Here is a 21,534-nt window from a genome sequence, read left to right on the forward strand (position 1 = left end):
ACTCCACGTCCCCCATGACCGTGTCCCAGGTTGTCCCAGATCTGACAGTCTGCAGACCCTGGTCTTCTCCTCTGGCTCAGCCCGCTCACGCTCAGGGACTAACCAAGGTAGGTGGAAGCCACGGAGGGCTCAGTCTCTTGGATCCAGGCTTCCTCATCCTCTGTGTCCCTGCAGATCTGCTGCAGGCGGAGAAGGTCAATGAGCTTCTTTTTCCGGGTGCTCAGTGGTTCCTTCAGGCCTTCAAACCGGGACACCAACGACTCCTGCCTTGCTTTCATGTCATCAGCATCGGGATGGTCTATTTTTTCAAAATATGCCGCCAGGTCTGTGAGGGTGTCCACCTGATCCTGGGGGAGGGATAGAATAGGTGTCAGGAAGTGCCATGGTTTAGTAGAAAGGGGTGGGGGCTCAGCATGGGGAGGCCGGGGGGAGAATCAGCTCCCCGGGGTACTGTGTGACGACTTCCAATCACGTCCGTGAGACCGAGGGGCAGGGGATGCTGAACTGAGGACCACGTCTTCACCCAAGAGCTCTTTATAGGAAAGTAATTCTTAAACGTGATTTCAGAAAGACAGACTATGTGTAGAGTGTGCAAGGAAATCAGGAAAACCACAGCTACAGAGCCTTAACTGGCAGGGAGTGTTACTAAACCGTAGTTAACTGTCAGAGGGTGTTAATAAACCGTGGCCCAGAGGAAAACAGAAGGAGCCTTTCTGTCTGCTTCCCCTCCCACGCTACTCCGTGGACATGAGCTCCAGGTGTAACTAACATGGAAACTTCCCAGACTGAAATTTCCGGCATCCCAGGAACAATGCCCAGGAGATGAAACGGGGTGTTTCCAAAAGGAATCTCACTGTTTTGTTACCTTTTTCCCACCCCCATCAAGCCATCCCTGGAGCTATGTAAGAGACTGGGTTTGTTTCCTGTTTTCTGTTTCCTGTAGATTATTCTGTCTTTCCCATTTAGCCCAAGCAACAGACATCATAAAAGTGTATTTTAACAAGACAGATCGATAGGACTTTGTAGGAAACAACAGAGTCATTTTTAAGTATAAGCGAGGACCCCTCGGATGAGAAAGTGAGTCAACTGGAAGTGGGTTCTTCCCTGGGTTCCCCAGAAACTCACCCAGTGTCCACACTCTTAACAACTAACTAGATTAATTCAAGTGACAATCTGGTGGGATGTCAGGGGCATATCTCTGGCACCAAGAGCCCACACATCCACATCCTAGTCCTAGCCCTGTTGCCAATTTTCTCTGTGACCTCGTGGAAGTCACTTCACAGCTATGGGCTTCAATGTGCTTAACTAAAAAACAAAGCAGTAGAATTATAGATATTTTCAGGCTTTCACTCATGGAATGCCAGGACAGCAGGAGGCAATGTTGTCCAAACCTTGCAGTACAGGTGAGCATAGAGACACACGAGAAGGTGAAAAGAAGCACAGAAGGTCACATAAGCCGCGAGTGGAGAGCTGGAATACGAAGCCCAAGCTTCTGGAGTAAGAGTGTGATGCCATATGTAGGGGAGCCCACAACGACCCCCGCCCCCAGCCATGGGGTTCTGACAACAGCACCCAGGACAATGGCTACACCAGACAAGGTCTTAGGAAGGCGCAGCTGACCAGCTACAATTTTGGAATGTTTGCCTTTGGTTTCTTGCTCTGTTTCTCTTTCAATAGTTACTTATTAAGAGTGAGCTCGGGGCACGTAGGCGCTCTGGTCGACCACGGCCAGAGAGCTGGCAACCGACCTGATGAGCGCCCACCGCGGACTCCAGGAAGCCGTGTCTCCTGAGTAGGTTCTGTACATCGGCCAGGCCCTTGCCGTAGTCCTCGGAGGCCGCCTGCTGCTCCGCGTCCCCCAGCCAGTGCTCCAAGTCCTCCGCGGTGTTCTTGAATTGAAGCTCCTGGTTAGCCTCATGCAGCTGGGTCCCTGCAAGAAGGCACGAGATGGGCACCGTGACTCTTCCTCACTGCACAGTAAGACACCTTCCATCGAACTTCAGGAGAAATATAATGTTGTGATGTCCTAATGAGACAAACATATCCATCACAGGTGATCACACACACACACAAATCACCTTAAATTTGTGGAATTTGGATAGTATTTGTTTTTAAATATAGTAGCTTTCATTCTCAAAACAAAGATGAACCATCAGTTCATTCCCTGCTGAGGAAGTGCAGTCCTGTCCTATTAGATCCTGACCATCTTGGGTATTTCCATATGTCCTGTGTCACTCTCCATCAAGACCTCCTTTTCAAAGGGATTCAAACCCAAACTCTGCATTTCCCAAAAGAGGTATAAAACTAAGACTGGTTTCCGTTTGAAATTTTGAATTGTCTTTTTATAAATGTCTTTCTCAGAACATTATCAGCCCTTCTTGGGACCTGTCCTTCATCACGAGCCATGCCTCACAATATTTCTTCCAGAAAATGTCTTGATTATCTCCACCTGTCTCAGCTAAATTCTTCATTCTTTGACCTTACAACAATTATTTGCATAATTGCTGCCTAGCACTTACTGTATCTCCTGTTGGTGGGGAATAGTAGTGACATCTTTTTGTTACTATAAAGTTAGATTTTTTTTCCTAAACCCAAAACTACGGTGATGTCTGAAAGGCCCAGCATGGCATATGGATCTCTTCGATAACCAGGCCGGAGTTGTGTCTGTAGATGGAATCTATGTCTCACAGGAGAGTATGGACAGGAAAACCTCATTATTTGTGCTAATTACCACAACGGACTGACTTTCTAGAGAGGTGAGGTTAAATGTAAGTAGAGATTATTCAGGCAGACATGAGGGAATTTTTTTTAAGAGCTCACAGCAGGACGAACCCTTTCAGACAGGTGAAAAAAGCAAGTCATCAAGCCCCATTTATAAGAATAAAATATTTATAAGAATAAAATAAAAACATCACATATGGTGCTGACAATCTTTTAATGTCTACTTTAATAACCTGGGTTGTAATATCTTGTCTCATCTATAGAACCCAAGTATGTAAAACCTAATTTAAGGACAGTACTTTCAGGTGTGTAGCCAATACTGGATTCATGGCTCCGGCATATTTATTCAGGATAAAGAAAAAAAAATGGGAGCAAAGTGAAGAAAACAGAAGTAATTTCACTGAAACCTACATGCAGGAAGAAAGCGTAAAGTTGTACGTATACAAAGTGGTAAACTTTAGTTGGGTTATGAAAGCTCTGTTCAATACAGGAAGAAATGAGTGGCATCACTTCTCATGGCGGTCACCAGGCAAATTCGAGGTGGTACAGATTAAGATGGTAGGTTCCAGAACTTAGGAGGTAGCCTTTCCCCAGAACCTCTGTTCTCACCTTTCTGCTCTGCAGCTGCCAACAACTCCTTCCAGAGGCCGACAACCTCACTCACACGAGCAGCTACCTTGTCCGAGGCATAGTGATCAGCCTCAATCATCTCCTGGCCGGTTTTCTCTAGTGTATCGAGCAGACGTTGATAATCTTCCAATTCAGTTTTAAACTCTTCCTGCTTCTGAACCCGGCTCTTCAAGTTCTGTATATCCTAAATCCAAAAAACAAAGGAAACTATGGCCTGAAGAATGGGGAGCAGAAATTTTGAGGATAGGGGTTACTTCTTACTATAAATACAACTGCATTAAGGAGAGGGAATAAGAGAACTGTCCTAGTCCAAGTACTGAGCCAGAGAATGCTGGCAAACTCATGTGGCAAAGCCCTCCTGCGAGCCACACAGCACACATGGGTAATCGATTCATGCGTGTGATTCCACAGAGCCCAGATATCTCCTGAAGCTCACTTTGAATACAGCACCCCAGCAAGAACTAACAATCTATCACACGTTATCAGCAAGAGCCAAACTATGGGGAGAGCCCAAATGTCCACTGACTGATGAGTGGATAAAGATGTGGTGTACGTATATAAAGGAATATGACTTGGCCATTAGAAAGAGTGAAATCTTGCCATTTGCAATGACATGAACGGAGCTACAGAATATAATGCTAAGAGAAATAAGTCAGGCAGAGAAAGACAAATACCATATGATGTCACGCATACGTGGAATTTAAGAGACAAAAACAGATGAACATGGAGGAAAAGGGGGAAAGAGGGAGGCAAACCATGAGACACTTAATGATAGAGAACAGACTCAGGGATGATGGAGGGAGGTGGGTGGGGGATGGGCTGGATGGGGGATGGGCATTAAGGAGGGCACTTGTGATGAGCACTGGGTGTTGTATGTAAGTGGGGAATCACTGCATCTTACTCCTGAAACCAATTTTACCATATATGTTAACTAACTAGAATTTAAATGAAAACTTGAAATTAAAAAAAAGAAGGAAAAATAATCAGCTGTCATGAAAGATGACAAATTTTTCCCATTTCTGTCCTGACACATGAACCATCCCCCGATCTGCCTCATCTGGAGAAGATCTGTTTGCCCTTTGTATCCTGGAACCACACTCCTCCCAAGAACACAAACACATATTTCCAAGTCTCACAAAATGAAAGATACAGAAAAGATGCTCATAGTTCTATAAAGATATAGGAACAAAAGGATCAAGGTATACACTTAAGACTAAATGATGTTTAGAAAAGTCAGTATTATGAATAGGTATTGGCCTAGAAATTAAGAGACTAATTCTAGCCTCAACTGTAAATGTGAAAGTGTATGAGTATATACATGTATGTGTAATGGTTTGTACTATATAACACTTGTGAGTGAAAAATACCTGTTTTACATAACCCCAAGGTAGAGAAATCTATGGCTCAGAGAGAAGTCAAGAATTTCCCAAAGTCACATAAACTAAGACAGAACAGGGAGAGCATTCAATCCAGGTTCACCATGTCCAGAATTCATGCTTCTAATACTTATGTTAAACTACCTTCTTAAATAACTAGATGACTTTGGATAAGTCACTTTCCAATTCAAATCCTTGGTTTCCTCATCAATAAAAATAAGGGGTTGTTCCCTTCTAGCTACAAAACCATGTAACTCTGCATTATAACAAATCTTGAGGTTACCTTTGGGTTCCTAGTAGCTTTTAGTAAATTTGAACGTATGCCGGGATCAGACACAATGTTTTCCTATTATAAGTGTGCAGAGGGGAGCAGCAGAGACAGTAGAGAGACAAGAAGCAGCTAAATACGGAGCAGTCCCTCCCTTCCCCCATTCAGTTATGGAACATTAGAAGTTGTGCCAGAGAGGGGCACCTGGGTGGCTCAGTTGGTTAGGCATCTGCCTTTGGTTCAGGTCATGATCCCAGGGTCCTGGGATTGAGCCCCACGCCGGGCTCCCTGCTCAGTGGTGAGTCTTTTTCCTCTTCCTCTGTTCCCTGCCCCCCCCAACTCATTTTCTCTCTCTCTTTCTTGCTTTCTCTTTCAAATAAATAAATAAAATCTTGAAAGAAAGAAAGAAAGAAAGAAAGAAAGAAAGAAAGAAAGAAAGAAAGAAAAGAAAAGAAAAGAAAAGAAAAGAAAAGAAAAGAAAAGAAAAGAAAAGAAAAGAAAAGAAAAGAAAAGAAAAGAAAAGAAAAGATGTTCTACCTGAGAAAAGAGGTGAGAGGCAGCAGGGCACAGGAAATCCAGACACCAGGTTCTTGGCTTTTAACAAAGTCTCTTGCCTTGAGGGACTCAAGGCCCTTCTCTGTAAGGAGGGTCACCAGCTGAACGCTAGCAGCCTTTCCGCTCTAGACTCCAGCCCCATGAAACTAAGTCCTGTTGAGTAGCCCAGGGTCTGAAAACCCTGCTCACCTTGTAGTCTTCATCATCTGCCAACTTTTTCTTCTTGTTGATCCAGTTCTTTAGGTCATCTGAGTCCTCATACAGTTTCTGCAGAAGCCATGAATCCTCCAGGAGTTTGCGCCGAGTGGCAGCGCTCTTACGCAGAGCATCCCGCCGGGCCAAGAGCTGCAAAAATCAAGAAGAAACTCATGGTCAGCAAAGCCAAATATGGACATACGCGATTCACTGCTCAGCTTGGTTCCAGAGCCCCTACCCCTCCCTGGGCCCCAGAGCACATGCAGGCAGGCACACGTGTGGGGTTTCTGACATACGCTATCCCGGAGAGCTGCGATGTTCTCGGAGTCATAGTGGTCACTGTCAATCAGCTTCGTTGCATTATTGTCCAAGGTCTGGAAACACATACAATAAAACCAGACTGGTTTTCCCTCAGTGGCCCTGAGTGAGGGGCTACCGTTTGGCCAGCTGTTTAAAGAGGAAGCATAGCAATGTAGGAAGAGAGCAACTTGCAGGATCAGAGATCTGGGACCTAGTTCTGTTCTGATTTCTATTACAAATTCTGTTTCAAAATGTATATTTGACAAGTTAATTACCCTCTTTTATGCCACAATATTTTTAATATCTAGGTTACAGTAAATGGATTTTGATGTCACTTGAAGATGAATATTTGATCTATTCTTAAATTTTTTTAAGATTGTATGTATTTATTTATGAGAGAGAGAGAGAGAGAGAGCAAGCATGTCCTCAAGCGGGGGGAGGGACGGGGAGGAGAGGGAGAGAATCCCAAGTAGACTCCGTGCCGAGTGAGGAGCCCAGTTAGCGGCTTGATCTCACGACCAGGAGATCATGACCTGAGCTGAAATCAAGAGTCAAAGGCTTAACCGACTGAGCCACCCAGGCACTCCTATTCTTAAATTTTCAAGAGGAAGCATTGTGGATATAGGCATGTCCAGTGGCCAGCCTCTCTCTCTCTCTCTCACTCTCTTTCTCTCTCTCTCCCTCCCCCCTTCTCTTGCGCTATCTATTATATACATTTGTATCTATATCTATATCCCTAGCCTCATAGGAAGAAGGGTCAGAAATTTTTACTCAAGGGGCACCTGGGTGGCTCAATCGGTCTAGCATCTGCCTTCAGCTCAGGTCATGACCCCAGGGTCCTGAGGTCGAGCCCCAGATCGGATTCCTTGCTTGGCAGGGAGCCTGCTTCTCCTTCATCCTCTGTCACTCCCCTGCTTGTGAACTCTGTCTCTCTCAAATAAATAAATAGAATCTTAGAAAAAAAATTTTTTTTACTCATATTCATTCATGAAGTCCTCAAATTGTTAGAACTCAGGATGGATTAAATGATTAAGAATGGGAAAATAATCTAAAATACATGATAGCATTTTATAAACAATAAAAAACAAACAATAGCTTTTAAAAAAACAAACAATAGCTTATTTTACACTGTTAGCTTTTACCAATGAAAATCAACGGAGCAAGCATATGGGTGGATAAGGGACCATATTAATCTCCATATTGACTGAAGAGTAACAGATAGGACTTGGAATTCTATTGCTATGGTTGTTGCTGCTGCCAGTGGTAGTGCATGTGGTTTAAAAGCCAGCACCAGCCTAGAGGACAGCCAGAGACATACAGTACATTGCACCAGTAAAACCTTCCCACACTTGTCTGAGCCCTGCTTATACATTGACCAGTTTCTGGGACATCGTAACGTAGGGTTCACAGGAAAACCCTGGTCGCATTAGATGAGAAACAGAAAGCTGAAGATACACAGGAAAAGAACAGATGTTGTTTAGACAACTAGATTTTACTTGAGAAAACTAAATGGAGACATTACAGGAGAGGAAAAAAACTAAAAAAGTAAATAATACATTTCAAACTTCCAAGTAATGATTCTGTATCAGACATGGAGCTAATCATATCTACTTACACTGCAGAAAAAATAAGATAATCATTCACTTTATTGGAAAATGTAAATGTCTAAAAATCTTTAAAAACTTTCTAAATATGCTTTGTGGAATAAGAAATGTGATAAGAAAAATGGGTTTGATTACTTTTCTGGATGTTTTCTCTTTTGCAAAGAACCCTCATGTTATGTCTGAGAGTGACAGATGGATCTCTCTAAGGACAGTGTTGTACGAGGTAACACAAGCAAACATGGACCCAGCGCCCACACCAGAGCCCCTTACTCACTGTGATCTTCTCCTCCTGGGCGGTGAAGGCCTCCTCAAAGTCATCATGCTTCTGAAGAAGGGCTTCCACGCTGCCCAGGGAGTTCCCCAAGTCCTCGTTCTCCAAGAAGTCCTGTAGAAGACAGAGACACAGCTCAGCTCTTCCTCGTTGGTGAGAAACATTGCTTTTGGAACGTCTCTGAGGCAAAGACTAAGGATGGCAAGGAGATGGTGGGACAGTGAGGTGGGATTAGCATATGGCGGGATGGTGGGAAGGGACCAACCTCCAACAGCAGGAACTTCAGACTCCTCCCCAATCCTCTCACACAACTTTATCACCTTTGTGTCTGGTTCTGTCCACATAGAATCGTCCTGGCCAATCCAGGCACCATTCTGAGTCCCCAACCCTGTCTCAAGGGGACGGCTCACCCCTCCAGGAAAACTCTGGGTAAGCTTGCCTGACTCATCACAACCCTCTGCTCCTGACCCCTTAGCAATGTGATCGATGTGCATCTGGCCTACGTTCAGTGGAGGTTAATGCTTCCCCCCTGTGCGCTTAGGTATTCTTCCGGGCAGCTGTTCGTGAGGGAAGTGTAGGAGCCTCATAGAAAGGGCCGGTCGCATCTTCTCCTTGTAGATCACCCTCCACTCCCTGGGACAATCTCCAGCCCACGGAAGTGGCGGCGAGGGGCCGATCGTCACGTGCTAAATGAGGGGTGGGAGAAATGACTTCTGGACACTCGCTGAGCCCTTGCTGTTACCTCTTGTCTGCTCATCCAGCTGTCCACTTGCTCGCTGTCGCGATAGAAGAGGTGCAGATACATGCACTGCAGGTACTGAAGCTGCCGCTGGTCCCACAGCCCCAGCAGGGCGGCCCAGTCGTTGGCCAGTATTGTCATCTGCGGAGAGGAAGAGACGGTGTGAGCATCCGATAAATGCAGGGCCTTTGGAAGGACGCACAAAGGAACACGAAGCAGGCTTTTCTCTGACGACATCAAGGTCTGAGTGAGTATCATATTATTAGGAGATTAAGGGGGGCTAAATAGGTACCCACATTTCACACATTGCAGCAGAAAATGGGATAAACGCATTGCAGGGCTACAATAACACACTTAGTATGTAGAAATGAAGAGATGATGAATTCTGATTGGAAGACGCAGGGAGTAGAAGTGTGGGAAGTATCGTATCAAACAGAGATTTAAAGGGTGGGAAGGGGGATCAGGATTACAGGAGGACATACCAGGAGTGCACAATGGCTCCAATAACACAATTGTTAGATTACACAAAGTGGTCCAGAGAAAAGCGCAGTGTCTAAAGAAGGTGGACGGTTGATGAAGTTGAAGTTTATAGGGCCCTTAAATGATCAGACTGAGAAGTTCGCATTCTCTTCCCAAAGCAAATAAGAATCACTAAAGAGAGGGGAAGGTGACATTCTCAAACCCGTAAGAGCCTTTGTTCCTGCCCACACATCTGCCCAAGAAATTCCAGCTTATTAGCACCATTGCTGTGTAAGCCCATCAAAAAGGCAGCACGGTTCTCGGAATCCCAGGATAACAGGTATGTGGGCAAGGATTTAGGTTTCCTTTGGCAGGAAATTGTTAAAAATAAAAATCCATATTTGATTCTTCCCATGGAGTTCTGGATGAATTCAAAATACGGCCAGCTCAACCCCACCCAGCCGCCGGCACTAGAGGCTGTGCTTGAAACCTAATGAGATACAAAGAGCTGACAAATCTTATTTTAATCATCATCCCAGGGAGTTCCTGTGACCCTGTGACTGAAGGAAAATCTCTCAGGGCTCAAGGGGTTGAGGTGAGTCCTTTTGATCCAGGAGATTAGGAGGACGGCAAACCTGATTGTTGAGTTAGTGGGATTCTGACGGTGTAAAGCTTTCCTGTTATTGAATGTAGATCTGAGAAACACCGATATAGGAAAATCAGTGTGATTTGAGGTATAGAGGAGACAATAAAGCCAGCCATGTGCCAGTCCTCTTAGGGACTGCAAAGAGGAATAGGTGCAGTCCTCCAAGAACCCACAATCTAGAGGTGAGCACGGAAGACAAGGACAGAGCATGTGTGACAAGGCGCGACGGTATGGAGGTTTCAAATAAGGTAGAAGGCAGGTTGATGAAATCAGGTGGGTTCAGGACACAGAGGCTCAGGGGTGAGGAAGCATACATCACGTCCTGAGAATTGCAGATAACTCGACATAGCTGAAGCAATGTGTGAAGGAAAGTTGCGATACGTGAAATTTGGGTCACTATTAAGATGTCGATAGGACTTCTCGTCCTATTCAGAGATTATCATGTTATTATGAAATTAAGTGAGGCTAAATAGGTATCAAAATTTCACACACTGTTAACCAGGATTACCTTTTCCCGAATTTCATCAGAAGCTTCGTGACCAGCGTCCAGCAGATCCTGACCAGTCTCATCAGCAGATTGGAATCGCTCATCGTAAGAGTCGATCTCGTGCTATGGCCACAAGGCAAAATGTCTTACAGGGGAGCACTCATGGCCCCTCCCTCTTCCGCCCACGGCGTGGGGGGGCTCTTCCTGTCTACCTTGTGCTGCCGATGCCTGTCCAGCAAGGCCTCCCCACTAGCCACGTCTGTGGGCAGTTCATCAGCACTGATCAGAGCGGTCTTCTCCTTCATCCAGCCTGAGAGCTCCTCATAGTCGGATAGGAACCTCTGGTACCTGCAGGAGAGGTAAGGTAAAGGACGGGAAGGAGAAACCAGGTGTAAGTGGACTTTGAGCCAAGAGTTAGGGTTGTTGGGTTGAGCTGAGACGTGCAGGGTGCTCTGCACCCTAACCCTACCCCTTCCATCCCCCTGATGGGCTTCCAGTTCCTTTCGTGGGGCAAGTGGGCAGGCTATCCTTCACTCCAGGCTGCTGACTCCTGGGATGGGCGTGTCATTGTGGGATGAGACACATGGGCATTGCTTCTCCAACATCACAAGGTCACACCGCTCCAGAGACACTTGGAGTGGAGTAAAGTACTCCCAAAGAGGCCAATAAATAAGCCATGGCTTATAAATAACAGGGAGCACCTGGCAGGAAAGGGGACCAGAGTAAAGGTTGGGAGCCCTCGTGGGCCTTAGCTCACCCTTAACTCTATTACTAAAAACAAAATCCCTAAAACGGTTACCTGCTCAAATAATTAAATGCTCACCAGTTAATTTGGAATTGTAAAAGTAAGATAAACACTGTTTTCTGGTCTTTTAATGACTAACTATGCACATTGACTAGTGAAATGATACCCAGCTTTTTGGCAAGCTAGCCCACACTCAGGAAATAATTCTAGATTTATTTTTACACCCTTCAGCTTGGAAATTTATTTCAGTTCGTAGGCTAGGGCTGGGGATTTTGAGGTTTCTGCAGCTGCTTTTCCAGGTCCCTGGGCCCCCTGATAGCGTTCTACAACTTTCTAAGTAGAGGAACACCGATGGGGTGCAGTGCGGGGAGGTGTTATGCTGGGTGTTATGTCAGCCCGCATGGGACTTCTCTTAACAAATAAAGCTTCTTTTGCCTCTACCATCAAGTAGGGAGGAGGGCTGGGTCCCTCATATTTGATTCTTTTCACTCTTAATTTCTGCTTTTGATGTTATATCCAACCCTGTAGAGATGGAGCAACAGAAAGGAGGGCTTTCCCACCCATAGGAAGCCTGCAGCTTCGCGTATCTGTTGGTAGCCAAGGCTCGAAGGTGCTCCCAGTTGGAGACCAGATCCTCTTTCATCTGTTGGATCTGAGATGCCTCTGGAGGGTGGGAAAGCATCAGCTTGTCCGCTTTGGCACACAACTCCTTCACCTTTGGGATGAAAAAGAAACCTAGTGGGAAATCCAAGCACTCGGGTTCATCCTGACAAAGTTTTATGGGAGATATCTGACAAAACAACCCTGTGAATACTGATAACTCTCTGCTCCCCTGGGAGCCTGCTTCTTCCTCTCCCACTCCCCTTGCTTGTGTTCCCTCTCTCGCTGGCTGTCTCTCTCTCTCTCAAATAAATAAATTAAAAATCTTAAAAAAAAAAAAAAAGAAGCAAGGTTTAGACCTCAGACTGTCCTTCGCCACCCTCTATACTGTTTCCATAAATACTGTTGTGCGAATCAGAGAGACACTTTTGCCCAGGAGAATGTCTGCTAAGAATTCCAGCAGTACTAAACCATTCTGAGAACAATTCCTAAGGAGCAAGGCCACGGGGCAAAAATGTGGATATGGGTGACTTTCCACATGTTACCATTAGTGCTTTCATTATATTTAACTATAATCAGGTGTTGTCTAGGATTTCAAATTTCATTATCATCATGCATCAAATTATGGGATTTTATTATTCATTATTAGGGGGAAAAGACAAAATACAAAAAATGGAGCAAGAAAGAAAGAAGTAGAATAATGGGATGGTTTTCAGAAACTGGCTCTTGGGACAAAGCTATGGTCAGGGGCGGCACGTGGGGACCCTCAGGGGACCAACTCCACCGTCCATCCTCCAGATGGAGCTAGCCGAGGTTATGGGTGATGTTGTAGGGGGAGGAAGCAAGAATGAGAGCCGGTCAGGAGAAGGGGAGGGGAAGGAGGAGGGCAAGAAAGAGAAGAAGAAGGAGAAATTTCTTCCCTTATCTATTGAGGGAAGGACAAAAGAAATAGGAATCAGCTGGAACTGACAGAAGTGTGGTTTGACAAGAGGAAAGATTCTCTGACTGCAGGGACTGAGTGAGATTAGGAAAGCATTCTTGGAGGTATATAATTTTTTTTAAAGATCTTATTTATTTATTTGACAGAGATAGAGACAGCCAGCGAGAGAGGGAACACAAGCAGGGGGAGTGGGAGAGGAAGAAGCAGGCTCATAGCGGAGGAGCCTGATGTGGGGCTCCATCCCAGAACGCCGGGATCACGCCCTGAGCTGAAGGCAGACGCTTAACGACTCTGCCACCCAGGCACCCCTGGGGGTATATTTTTTGTTTTTAAATCATGAAGTACATCACAAAAAAACACAAGAGTATATAAAGCATGTATGCATATTTAAATAAAAATAAAGGACGTCCAATGTCCACGTGCAAGTTACGTACTAGAACGAGGAAGTATATTCAGGAATAGGAATTTCTCCTTTTTCAAAATAGTGAATTTACTGTGTCCTCTGGAGGCAAGGGACCCACCAAATGCCTCTTCCAGCCCAAGAGGCCAGCCAGGCTTCCACCAGTGGCTTACCTTGTCCTCCATGACCGCGAGGTTCCTCTCAAGGCCCTTGTGACTATGAAACAGGGCCTCGGAGCTAACGAGGTCTTTGCCGTAGTCCTCAGAGGTGACTTGAGGCTCCTTCTCCTTGATCCACTGGATGGCTTCAGTCACGTCCCTGCCAGACAGCCACATGAGTCCCGACAAAGAAAATGGCAGGCATTCCAGAGCAAACAACACACGCAGCAAAGACCACCCTGGCTCACTCAGCTCGCAGTTGCCTTGAATTCCTACTCCCTGGCAAAAAGTAATGTAGTTTTTGCCTTTAATGGTTTCCATTGAGATGTAGCGGCTTGGGCATTATCTGGTCACTGGGCCTGTAGATATTCTTCCCATGCGTGGGTCAGCTCTTACTGTCTTTCTTCTTCCCTCTCAACCTCCCACCCCCACCCAGTTCCTGGTACGCGGCCCTTGTCTGCAGCGCTTCCATCACTCATCCACCAGTGCTGGTTTTACTGCTCTGAGCTCCAATCATCACACACTTGGCTAGGGGTCGGTCACGGTTGCCTTAACTCCACTCCCCCTTGCTGCCTTAAGGGCAAACACATGATTTACTTTGGTTTGAGAGGTTGGCCACTAATTGCTAACAGTAGCCAGAGGCTAGCCCAAGTACAAGCATGGTGATCTTACAGCGTTTCCCGTAACGTGTTGGCCAAAAGCATACCTTCTGAATCGCTGGAGGTCTGCAGCGCCGGACAGCGTTTCCTGTCTCTGCAGAGCCAGATCCAGGAGACGCTCCCAGGCGGCGTTCACCTCATGCTGCTTCAGCTTGATCAAGGGCAGCTCGGGATGGTTCTCCTGCAGGAGGAAACCAGGGCCGGGGTCCGGCAAAGGTGAGCCTATTTCAAAAACCACTGAACACATTTCATTTCGCACTGGTTCCTACCTTGCCAGGCATGGAGAATGACCGTTTAGCCAAATACCAATCTTCACCACAGCCCTGCACCCTGGCTTTACCAAAAATCTAGAAGCCAACCCGCCAGATACTGTAAATATCTTTTGCTCACAGCACTGGGGCAGACTATCAACACAGATTCCTCAGCCATGATGTTATTTTCAGAATTCCACCTTGTCGATGCCTGCCAAGTCCCCTGAAAACCCAGGAAGAAAAAATCCCCTCTGTGAAATAGGACTTTATTTTCCAAAACTGTATTACTGTGGTTCTTAACTCCTTTGGGGTCCTGACACCTTTGAGAATCTAATGAGAGATGTTTCCCTCTCTTTAAATTTTCTGCAAAATTAAATGTGTGTGCATGTGTGTATAATTCCTCACATACGCACACACATTTAATTTTACAGAAAATTTCATACATCCTTGCAAATGATTTGAAGCACCGAGATTTATGAATACTAGATTCAGTTAAAGGCATCAACCTATTTTGACACTTGGCAATTTCGAGCAGTTCCTATTCGTCCAAGTCGTTCTACTCCTTCTGTCCCTGTCTCCTGGAATTGCCATTCCCATTCTGAAGCTTCTCCAGACAGAATTTTCTGCATTCTCCTTCCTGAATGTATGGCCCTTTATATTTGTAGCTATGTGGGTTCCACTCCACAGGAGCAGAGGTCACGCTCTGTATTGGATTAATCCTTCCTATGGTACCTTAGATAAAATGCCGTGTTATTTTGCTATGAAGTCCTCCTTGCAAGAAGGGAAGTCCATTTCCTCAGGCTTTGGATCTGGCTTGGCCTATGCCTGGCTTACCATAGAACATGGCAGAAATGATAGGAGCTCCTGCCCCTTGGCCTCAAAAGGCCCTTCAGCTTCTGTTCTTACTTTTGGAACCCTGGCTCACAAAAAAACAAACAAACAAACAAAAAACACTGCTCTGAAAGTGAGTCAAGGTCCGCAGCCATGGGAGCAAGGCCGTTTCGACCCTCCACCCCAGCTGAGCCACCAAATAACAGCAGCCACTTAAGAAAACCAGGTGGGATCAGGAGAATCGCCTCGCTGAGGAACTGAATCTGGAAAAAAGAAAGTGTTTGTTGTTTGAAGTTGCGTGACAATGTGTTCGATAGTGATAAGTAACCGAGAAACTTTCACAATGAGACAAAGCTGGTGGAGGGAGAAGGTTTAGAGATTGTTGGAAACGTGACCTGAAAATAAACTGCGATACAGGTGACTTCCCCTGCCCCAGTACCCGTTCGTCCTGAGCCTTGGTTCCCTTAACACAGGAGCCTTCCTGTCCTAGAGCTGACGTGATGATGAAACCAACTGGCAAAGCACAACGGCCGACGGTCAGAGTTTCTAATTCCCTCATAGCATGGAAAATCAGACTGGCTCCCCATTTTCCTGCATATCCTAGGGTTATTTATTCCCACACCGAATTTTTGCTCAGCTATTGAAAATCTATTTAAACATTTTCTTAAGTGAATGAAAGCAAAACTGCCTCCCTTCTTTCCCCACTCACAAAAAACGCATGTATAATGGCATCATATACCTTACGATAGCCCACCGTTATTTTATATTCTTTGCTACTTTATTCTGGTTCTTCTTCAGGGGGACAGGGTACAGTGTCAACACGGGTGATGGGTGCCCGGGAGTTACCGGGTGGTGGGTCTAGTTCCCCTGCACACGTGCCCGTGCACACCCACGTGCACACACATACACTGTCTCTCCCGTTCGCACCTCTATTTCCATGGACTGGCAAGAGATGGACCCACACAGGAGAGGAAACTGCCCTGGGCGTGTTACCACGGGGACATGTGTCCCTGTTTTCTCACAATGTCCCATGTCCTTCATGTTTTGCGTATCAGAACCTTTGCCCTGCCCTGACCCTTTGCTCCCCACCTCACCTCGGCGCACTTGTTGGCATACTGGTTTATTCCATCCACTTTCTCCTGCCGGGCATCCAGTTCTGCCTGGAACTCCTCGAACTTCTTGTGCAGAACCTCTGTGCGCTCCCAGTCCTCACCCAGCTCCACTGACGTCACAATAGCCTCCTGTGGGTAAGGAAAGTCGGTTGAGTCACCAGCAAACAGCTGCAGTTCGAATGCCCAAAACCCTTGCCCACACTCCCAGGGGAGCTCAGAAGGAGAGGCTGGTGGAGCCTGGGAGAGACCCTTCAGGAAAGAGCTGGAAGCAGGAGCGCATTTCCTGAGAGGGCACCCTGGTCCGGGGGACATGGCTCTTCGGGGTAATCCTTCAGAAAGACCAGGGACACGGTTGGTCAAAGCTCCTGGAAGCACCCTTTTGTGTTCGGGAACGTGAAAAATAAATTCATCCTGATCCCACTCAACTGACACACTGCGTATCTGCAAAAGCGCGCGCCAAGCACTTGCGTGGGTGTATCTTCAGTCCTAACTACAGGATTGCTCCTCAAGTGTTTCCAAAAATAGAAACCTCCGGAGCTCCAGGTACTGAGCGGCCGCCCGGAGGAAGAGAGCACTCTCAGCCTGCACCAGTAAGAGCAAACACTTAGGAGGCGGAGCTAAGGGTCACGGCAGGTAGACGGGGACAAGCCTAGGGCACTCCCCCCCCCCCACACACACAACGTCAGTTATCTCCAGGATGCCCCTAAATCTTTGCCAAAATTGCTTCTTTCAAGGAACAAAGTCCAGGAACAGACACCCTGCCCGCTTTCCCAGCAGCCTGCGTTAGACGGCTGGGGGTGCCTGGGACGGGGAGGGGAAGTGCTGCTTGTGGCCTGTGGGTCCCCTACCTTGTCTCCGATCCACTCCAAGATGTCAGCGCACTCCTGCAGGTACTGCTGAAGCTTCAGGGCCCGCAGCAGCAGGGCACCCTTCTCCTGCGTCAGCTCCAGCAGCAGGTCCCACAGTTTGTGCAGCTCTTCCAGATGGACCTTTGCGGGGAGAGGCAAAACGGCTCAGGCGCCCTCCCTGCTGGAGCCGGTACGGACGCCGAGACGCGTGCAGAGACCGGCCTGGAGAAAAACTGCGTTCTCTCCTGCACTAACTGCTCAACAGATATTTAAAGGAGGATATCGACCTGCACGGGAGTAGCTGTTAAACGAAACCACACGCGATCTGCCATAAGAGGGAAAAAAAGGTAAAACTGCTTTGAGGCTTTAGAGGATGAAATGATTACAAACAATAAGACAGGATGGAATAAGGATTCATGTAACAGTGCTCAGTTTGTTGAATTGAAGCTTGAGGAACCGATAGGCTTTTGACAGGGAGATGACAGGCAGAGAGTGGGTGTTCTAAGTACTGGCAAGTCGTAGAAGAAATGGAGCATGAACTGTTTGCCAGAAGGAGTAAGAGCTGCGATGTTGCTAATTTATGTTGAAAATTAGAGGCAATATGAGAATATTGAGACTATGCAATTGGAGGCTTTGATGCCAGGTTAGTTTAGGAGATCATGGATTACATAACTTGTCAAACTGAAGGTACTCTCTGTGTCGTGTCCTCAAGAATCTCGTCTTTTTCCACTACTCCATTGTCTACGGTAGCCCGCAGACCACAGTTCTCTCTGAATGCTCTGGTGCTGTGGTCTAATGGAGCGCGGGGAGTCTGATAGTTGTGAAGATGTCGCAAACATTTCTCAACTCTTTCAATTAATGTGGGGGATTGGTGGCCCACAAAGCCGTGAAAAATACCAAATTAATTTCTGTTTTATATCAATACATGAGTTTTGAGATTTTTCTTCTTACAGACTCTTCAGTAAGGTTCTCTTTTGGTTAAAGTCTGTGTTCTCTGACCATATTTTTGTGACAGTAAAATGGACTAGAATTTGTACTCTTAATGCGAAAAGATCAGACCCAATTTTTAAATATGTCACATAAATTTGGTTTAAGGATTTCAAAACTACTTCAACAGTAAAAACAAACAAACAAATCCGGTCATGCAGAAAAGATCCTGAGTTGACTCTATGAACACAAACATTGGAAGAGTGTGTGAATTACGTCAGGAAAGAGCTGATACATTAGTAATGGATTTCAAAGTGGTGCTCAGTGTTCAGGGAAGATTTGCTGAAGACCGGGGATTTTAGGAGTTTTCAAAATGAGCAGAAGAGTGGGGTTTGAGAACTGTAATATTAGTCACAGAGGTTGGGCTGTGAAGAAAAAGGTATCACAGACAAGGGAGAGATATTTCAGAGAAGATTCACACAGCAGAGCATCTCTTGTTTGGAGAATCTAAGGGACAAGGACTCTGAGGTCAGAAGAAATCATTAGAAATGACATTTCGGAAAGCCAGTTTATCTGGGACACATGCAACTGGGTTGAAGAAGGCTTGATCTTAAGCCAAGTTATCCTGCGGTGGCCAAGAGGACCGTGATGCTATCCCAGGATAGCTTTTGTATCTTAGCTCTCTTCTCCCTGCCCTAGGGGACAGGAGGACGTCTACCATCTTTCCTGGCCCACCCCCCCGGAAGATAAAAGTCAGGAACCCCAGTTCCAAGCCAGCTACATCAAGATTTATAGCTGGCATAATCAATTAAAACTCTGCTAACGTAATCAACAATTGGAAACATTTCTCACAGAGCCCTACCATACATTTACCTTGGTGTCCTCGTGGGCAAAATGCCCCTCAGCAAATCGGGTTTCCCTGATTTCTTCCAGTTCAGGAATGACCCTTGATTTTGCTTGTACTTCTGCTTCGAAGGATTCATGCTTCAGATACTTGCCCTGAAGTTTAGAAACCAGAAGTTATGGCTAATGAAACCTAGCATCCCTGGGCCATAAAGGGGTCCTTCAGTCCCTTTTCTTACTTTTGGGCAGAACTACTTGTTTCACAACCTAGATAAAGTGATAACCCATGACCAGAGCTGGAGAGGTCACATCCTAAAAGAAATGGCCACTTCAAGCCAACCCAGGATCAAAGTCAAGGGCCACAGAGAAAGGTTTTGTCCTGTCTCCATTGACTTTGGGGAGTTCCCAGGAAATACCCTGTTATTTTTAAGTCTCAATTGCCCTTGGTGGGAATGAAAAGATGTCCCACATTCGTTCCTCTTCAGAAAACAGGACGGAAGTGCTATGGAAAGTGGAATGCAACGAGGAAGATGATTATTACAATAATGGCCTTTTTTAATTGAAAGATTTCTGCTTATCAGATAATACTGTTGTTGTCATATAATAGATATCACTTTGTTCTTCATCCAGGTGCTTCCTCACCGACATCAATTACCCCTATTAAGCAGGTAACCCTTTCTTCTGGTCATGACTCTGTCACATGCTCTACTAGATGGAGGAGAGGAACCTCCACCCACGCTCTCCTCCTGACGCCTGTCATGTGGACAGAGCAAGGGCACGGATAGCCCCTTGGGAGAAACCTGGGGAAAATTCCACTGAATTCCTATCCTGAGCAGAGTGGAAGCACTGACGTTTCTTCACCACAAAATGTTAAAGTTGCCTGGTGTGTCATAACTTCTTCGAACTCTCAGTCACTGTTATGCCCATAGCTTAACTTCAGACTAAGAATACATTCATGGAGTGAGTTTCCTCTGTACATAAGACACGGGCTTAAGAAGTCAAAGACATGAGCCATTTAGAGGCAGAATTGTGGTCCCTAACAGGTAGTCTGAACTTCCTACGACATTATGCCCTGACAGTTAACTAAATATGCACTTTCATTACAAGAATGCTTCCCTCCCTGGAGATCTCAGAGTCTGCTCTGGGGAAGTCACAGGAGCAGAGTACCTGTATGTTAGTTGGGTCTTCATAGCTCTTATCATCTGCAATCTTGAGTTTCTCCAAGATCCACTTTTCTAGGTCATCTGCATCCCGCCTGAAAACCTGGTAGTGATAGGAATCTTCAAGCTTCTGACCCCTCTCGGCCACCAGCTCCTTGAACCTCTTGTAGCGAGTCAACACCTCCTGACGCCTTTCCTGGATCTCCTCCGCTGTTTCCAGCACCTTCGGTCCGCTGCTCTCCATAGCCTGCAAGTCAAAAATTTTCTATCTCTTGCTGGTTCTCAAATCTCTGTGATGTCCCTTTTCTATGTCTCAAGACGTTTACTCATGTTGAACTTACATTCGGATGTTTTGCCTATAAAACCTGTTGTCACAAGGGGTCTAGGATGTTAACATAATTTCAACCATAGGTAGTTAACCTTTAGGCTAATAATTCTTTATCATTCAGAACATTTTTCCAACTTTTCACATAAATGTGTGACAACATTTATTAAGTTCTATAAATAGAATTTATTTGGATGAATGATAGGAGACAAGTTTAAATTAGCAAAATCACACATTTCAGAAGGATAAAAAAGAGATGTAATTTTCTTTTCAAAGGCTGAAAAAGTGTTGACATGTACTGATCATTCTGAATTTAATCTAATGAATAATTAAACATGGTTTGCAATAAACTTGATGAATGACATACACAAACATTTGGAAATTTTTTTTACATAAAATATAGTTCATATATTGTTTACCCTTTTTATTTGCTTTATTCACAAACACTACAAATAAAAAGTTCATCACATCCTTTATCCAATTATCATAAATCTCAGATTATTAGCATCTGAGTAATCAGCTTTTGCAATGTAAAATGTTATACTGTCAAACAACGTAAGTGGGATCCGGCCCGTTTGGGGCAGTAGCCTCCCAGCTCTCCCTAGGGCTCACCTTCCTTCATCCGGATGTGGGCACAGTCTCCCCCAGCTTACCTCAGCCAGAACACTGAACACCAGGTTCAAATTTTAATCTTCTTCCTCCCAAAATATAATTGCTACTCCGTGGACGGCCTTTACTAGACTGACTATGGAATCAAATTATTCTACGGAGACTCAAATCCTTCTTGAGTATTATTTTTCTCCAAGTTACCCACGCGTTCGCTATACGAACCCACGTAAACAGGTCATTGCTAGATTCTGATGCTGTGTATCCACAGGTCATTCTTTAAAGTGAGCTATTACGAAAAGAGTTAAAATTAAGCTTCTCTACTTCTTAAAAGCCAAGAAACAATTCTTATAGGTTCTATCACATACAGGGCACAGAGTTCAAAAGAGACAGCTTTCCTAAAGATATCAGGGACAAATTGTGCTACAAAGAATTCCATACTCACGGTTTCCTTTGGAAAGTGTTTCACTTTTCGGAAAGGTCAAGAACCTGTCAAGATAAAATGTATCCAAAAGAGAGGAAGAAGACAGAGAGAAAGAGAGACAATTCTCAGGAATTTGTGTAGTCTTCTTCAGATAAAGATGAAAGAAACGTTACATATGTGAAAACGTCAAAAAAAAAAAAAAAAGAAAGAACCTTGGGCCCTGAATCCCGCCAGCCACAGTCCACGTTATCTTCAGGAGACAGGCTCAGCCGAGGGGGCTGCTAACTTGCAGGGATGCTGGGTGACTCAGCGGTTCAGAGAGACTGTGGCTCTGGAAGTTTCTAAAGGGGACTTCATAAAACATGAAAGTCAGGTTTTTAAATGAAAAATTGGAAAGAAAAAACACAGTTATAGACGTAAGATAAAGAGGTGTGTTAAAATTCTGTCGTGTGTC

General features: G+C 45.4%; 1 protein-coding gene across 1 annotated transcript in view; it reads right to left on the reverse strand.

Moving 5' to 3' along the window:
• The window catches only part of SPTA1 (spectrin alpha, erythrocytic 1), a 65,016-nt gene extending 43,773 nt beyond the window's left edge, over positions 1-21,243 (reverse strand). The window contains exons 1-17 of the mRNA XM_045784398.2: positions 21,102-21,243; positions 19,733-19,972; positions 18,596-18,721; positions 16,796-16,936; positions 15,930-16,076; positions 13,801-13,934; positions 13,110-13,254; positions 11,557-11,711; positions 10,464-10,599; positions 10,273-10,374; positions 8,663-8,800; positions 7,924-8,034; positions 6,042-6,119; positions 5,740-5,895; positions 3,331-3,535; positions 1,749-1,930; positions 104-347 (exon numbers count right to left, since the gene is read on the reverse strand). Of these exons, the coding sequence (XP_045640354.2) occupies positions 104-347; positions 1,749-1,930; positions 3,331-3,535; positions 5,740-5,895; positions 6,042-6,119; positions 7,924-8,034; positions 8,663-8,800; positions 10,273-10,374; positions 10,464-10,599; positions 11,557-11,711; positions 13,110-13,254; positions 13,801-13,934; positions 15,930-16,076; positions 16,796-16,936; positions 18,596-18,721; positions 19,733-19,969 (2,437 nt within the window). The 5' untranslated portion in view covers positions 19,970-19,972; positions 21,102-21,243. The remainder of the gene's footprint in view (positions 1-103; positions 348-1,748; positions 1,931-3,330; positions 3,536-5,739; positions 5,896-6,041; positions 6,120-7,923; positions 8,035-8,662; positions 8,801-10,272; positions 10,375-10,463; positions 10,600-11,556; positions 11,712-13,109; positions 13,255-13,800; positions 13,935-15,929; positions 16,077-16,795; positions 16,937-18,595; positions 18,722-19,732; positions 19,973-21,101) is intronic.
• Between the last annotated feature and the right edge of the window lie 291 nt (positions 21,244-21,534).

The sequence above is a fragment of the Ursus americanus genome, chromosome 2, assembly GCF_024610735.1.
Source record: "Ursus americanus isolate L20-20 chromosome 2, mUrsAme1.1.p, whole genome shotgun sequence".
Lineage (NCBI taxonomy): Eukaryota > Metazoa > Chordata > Mammalia > Carnivora > Ursidae > Ursus > Ursus americanus.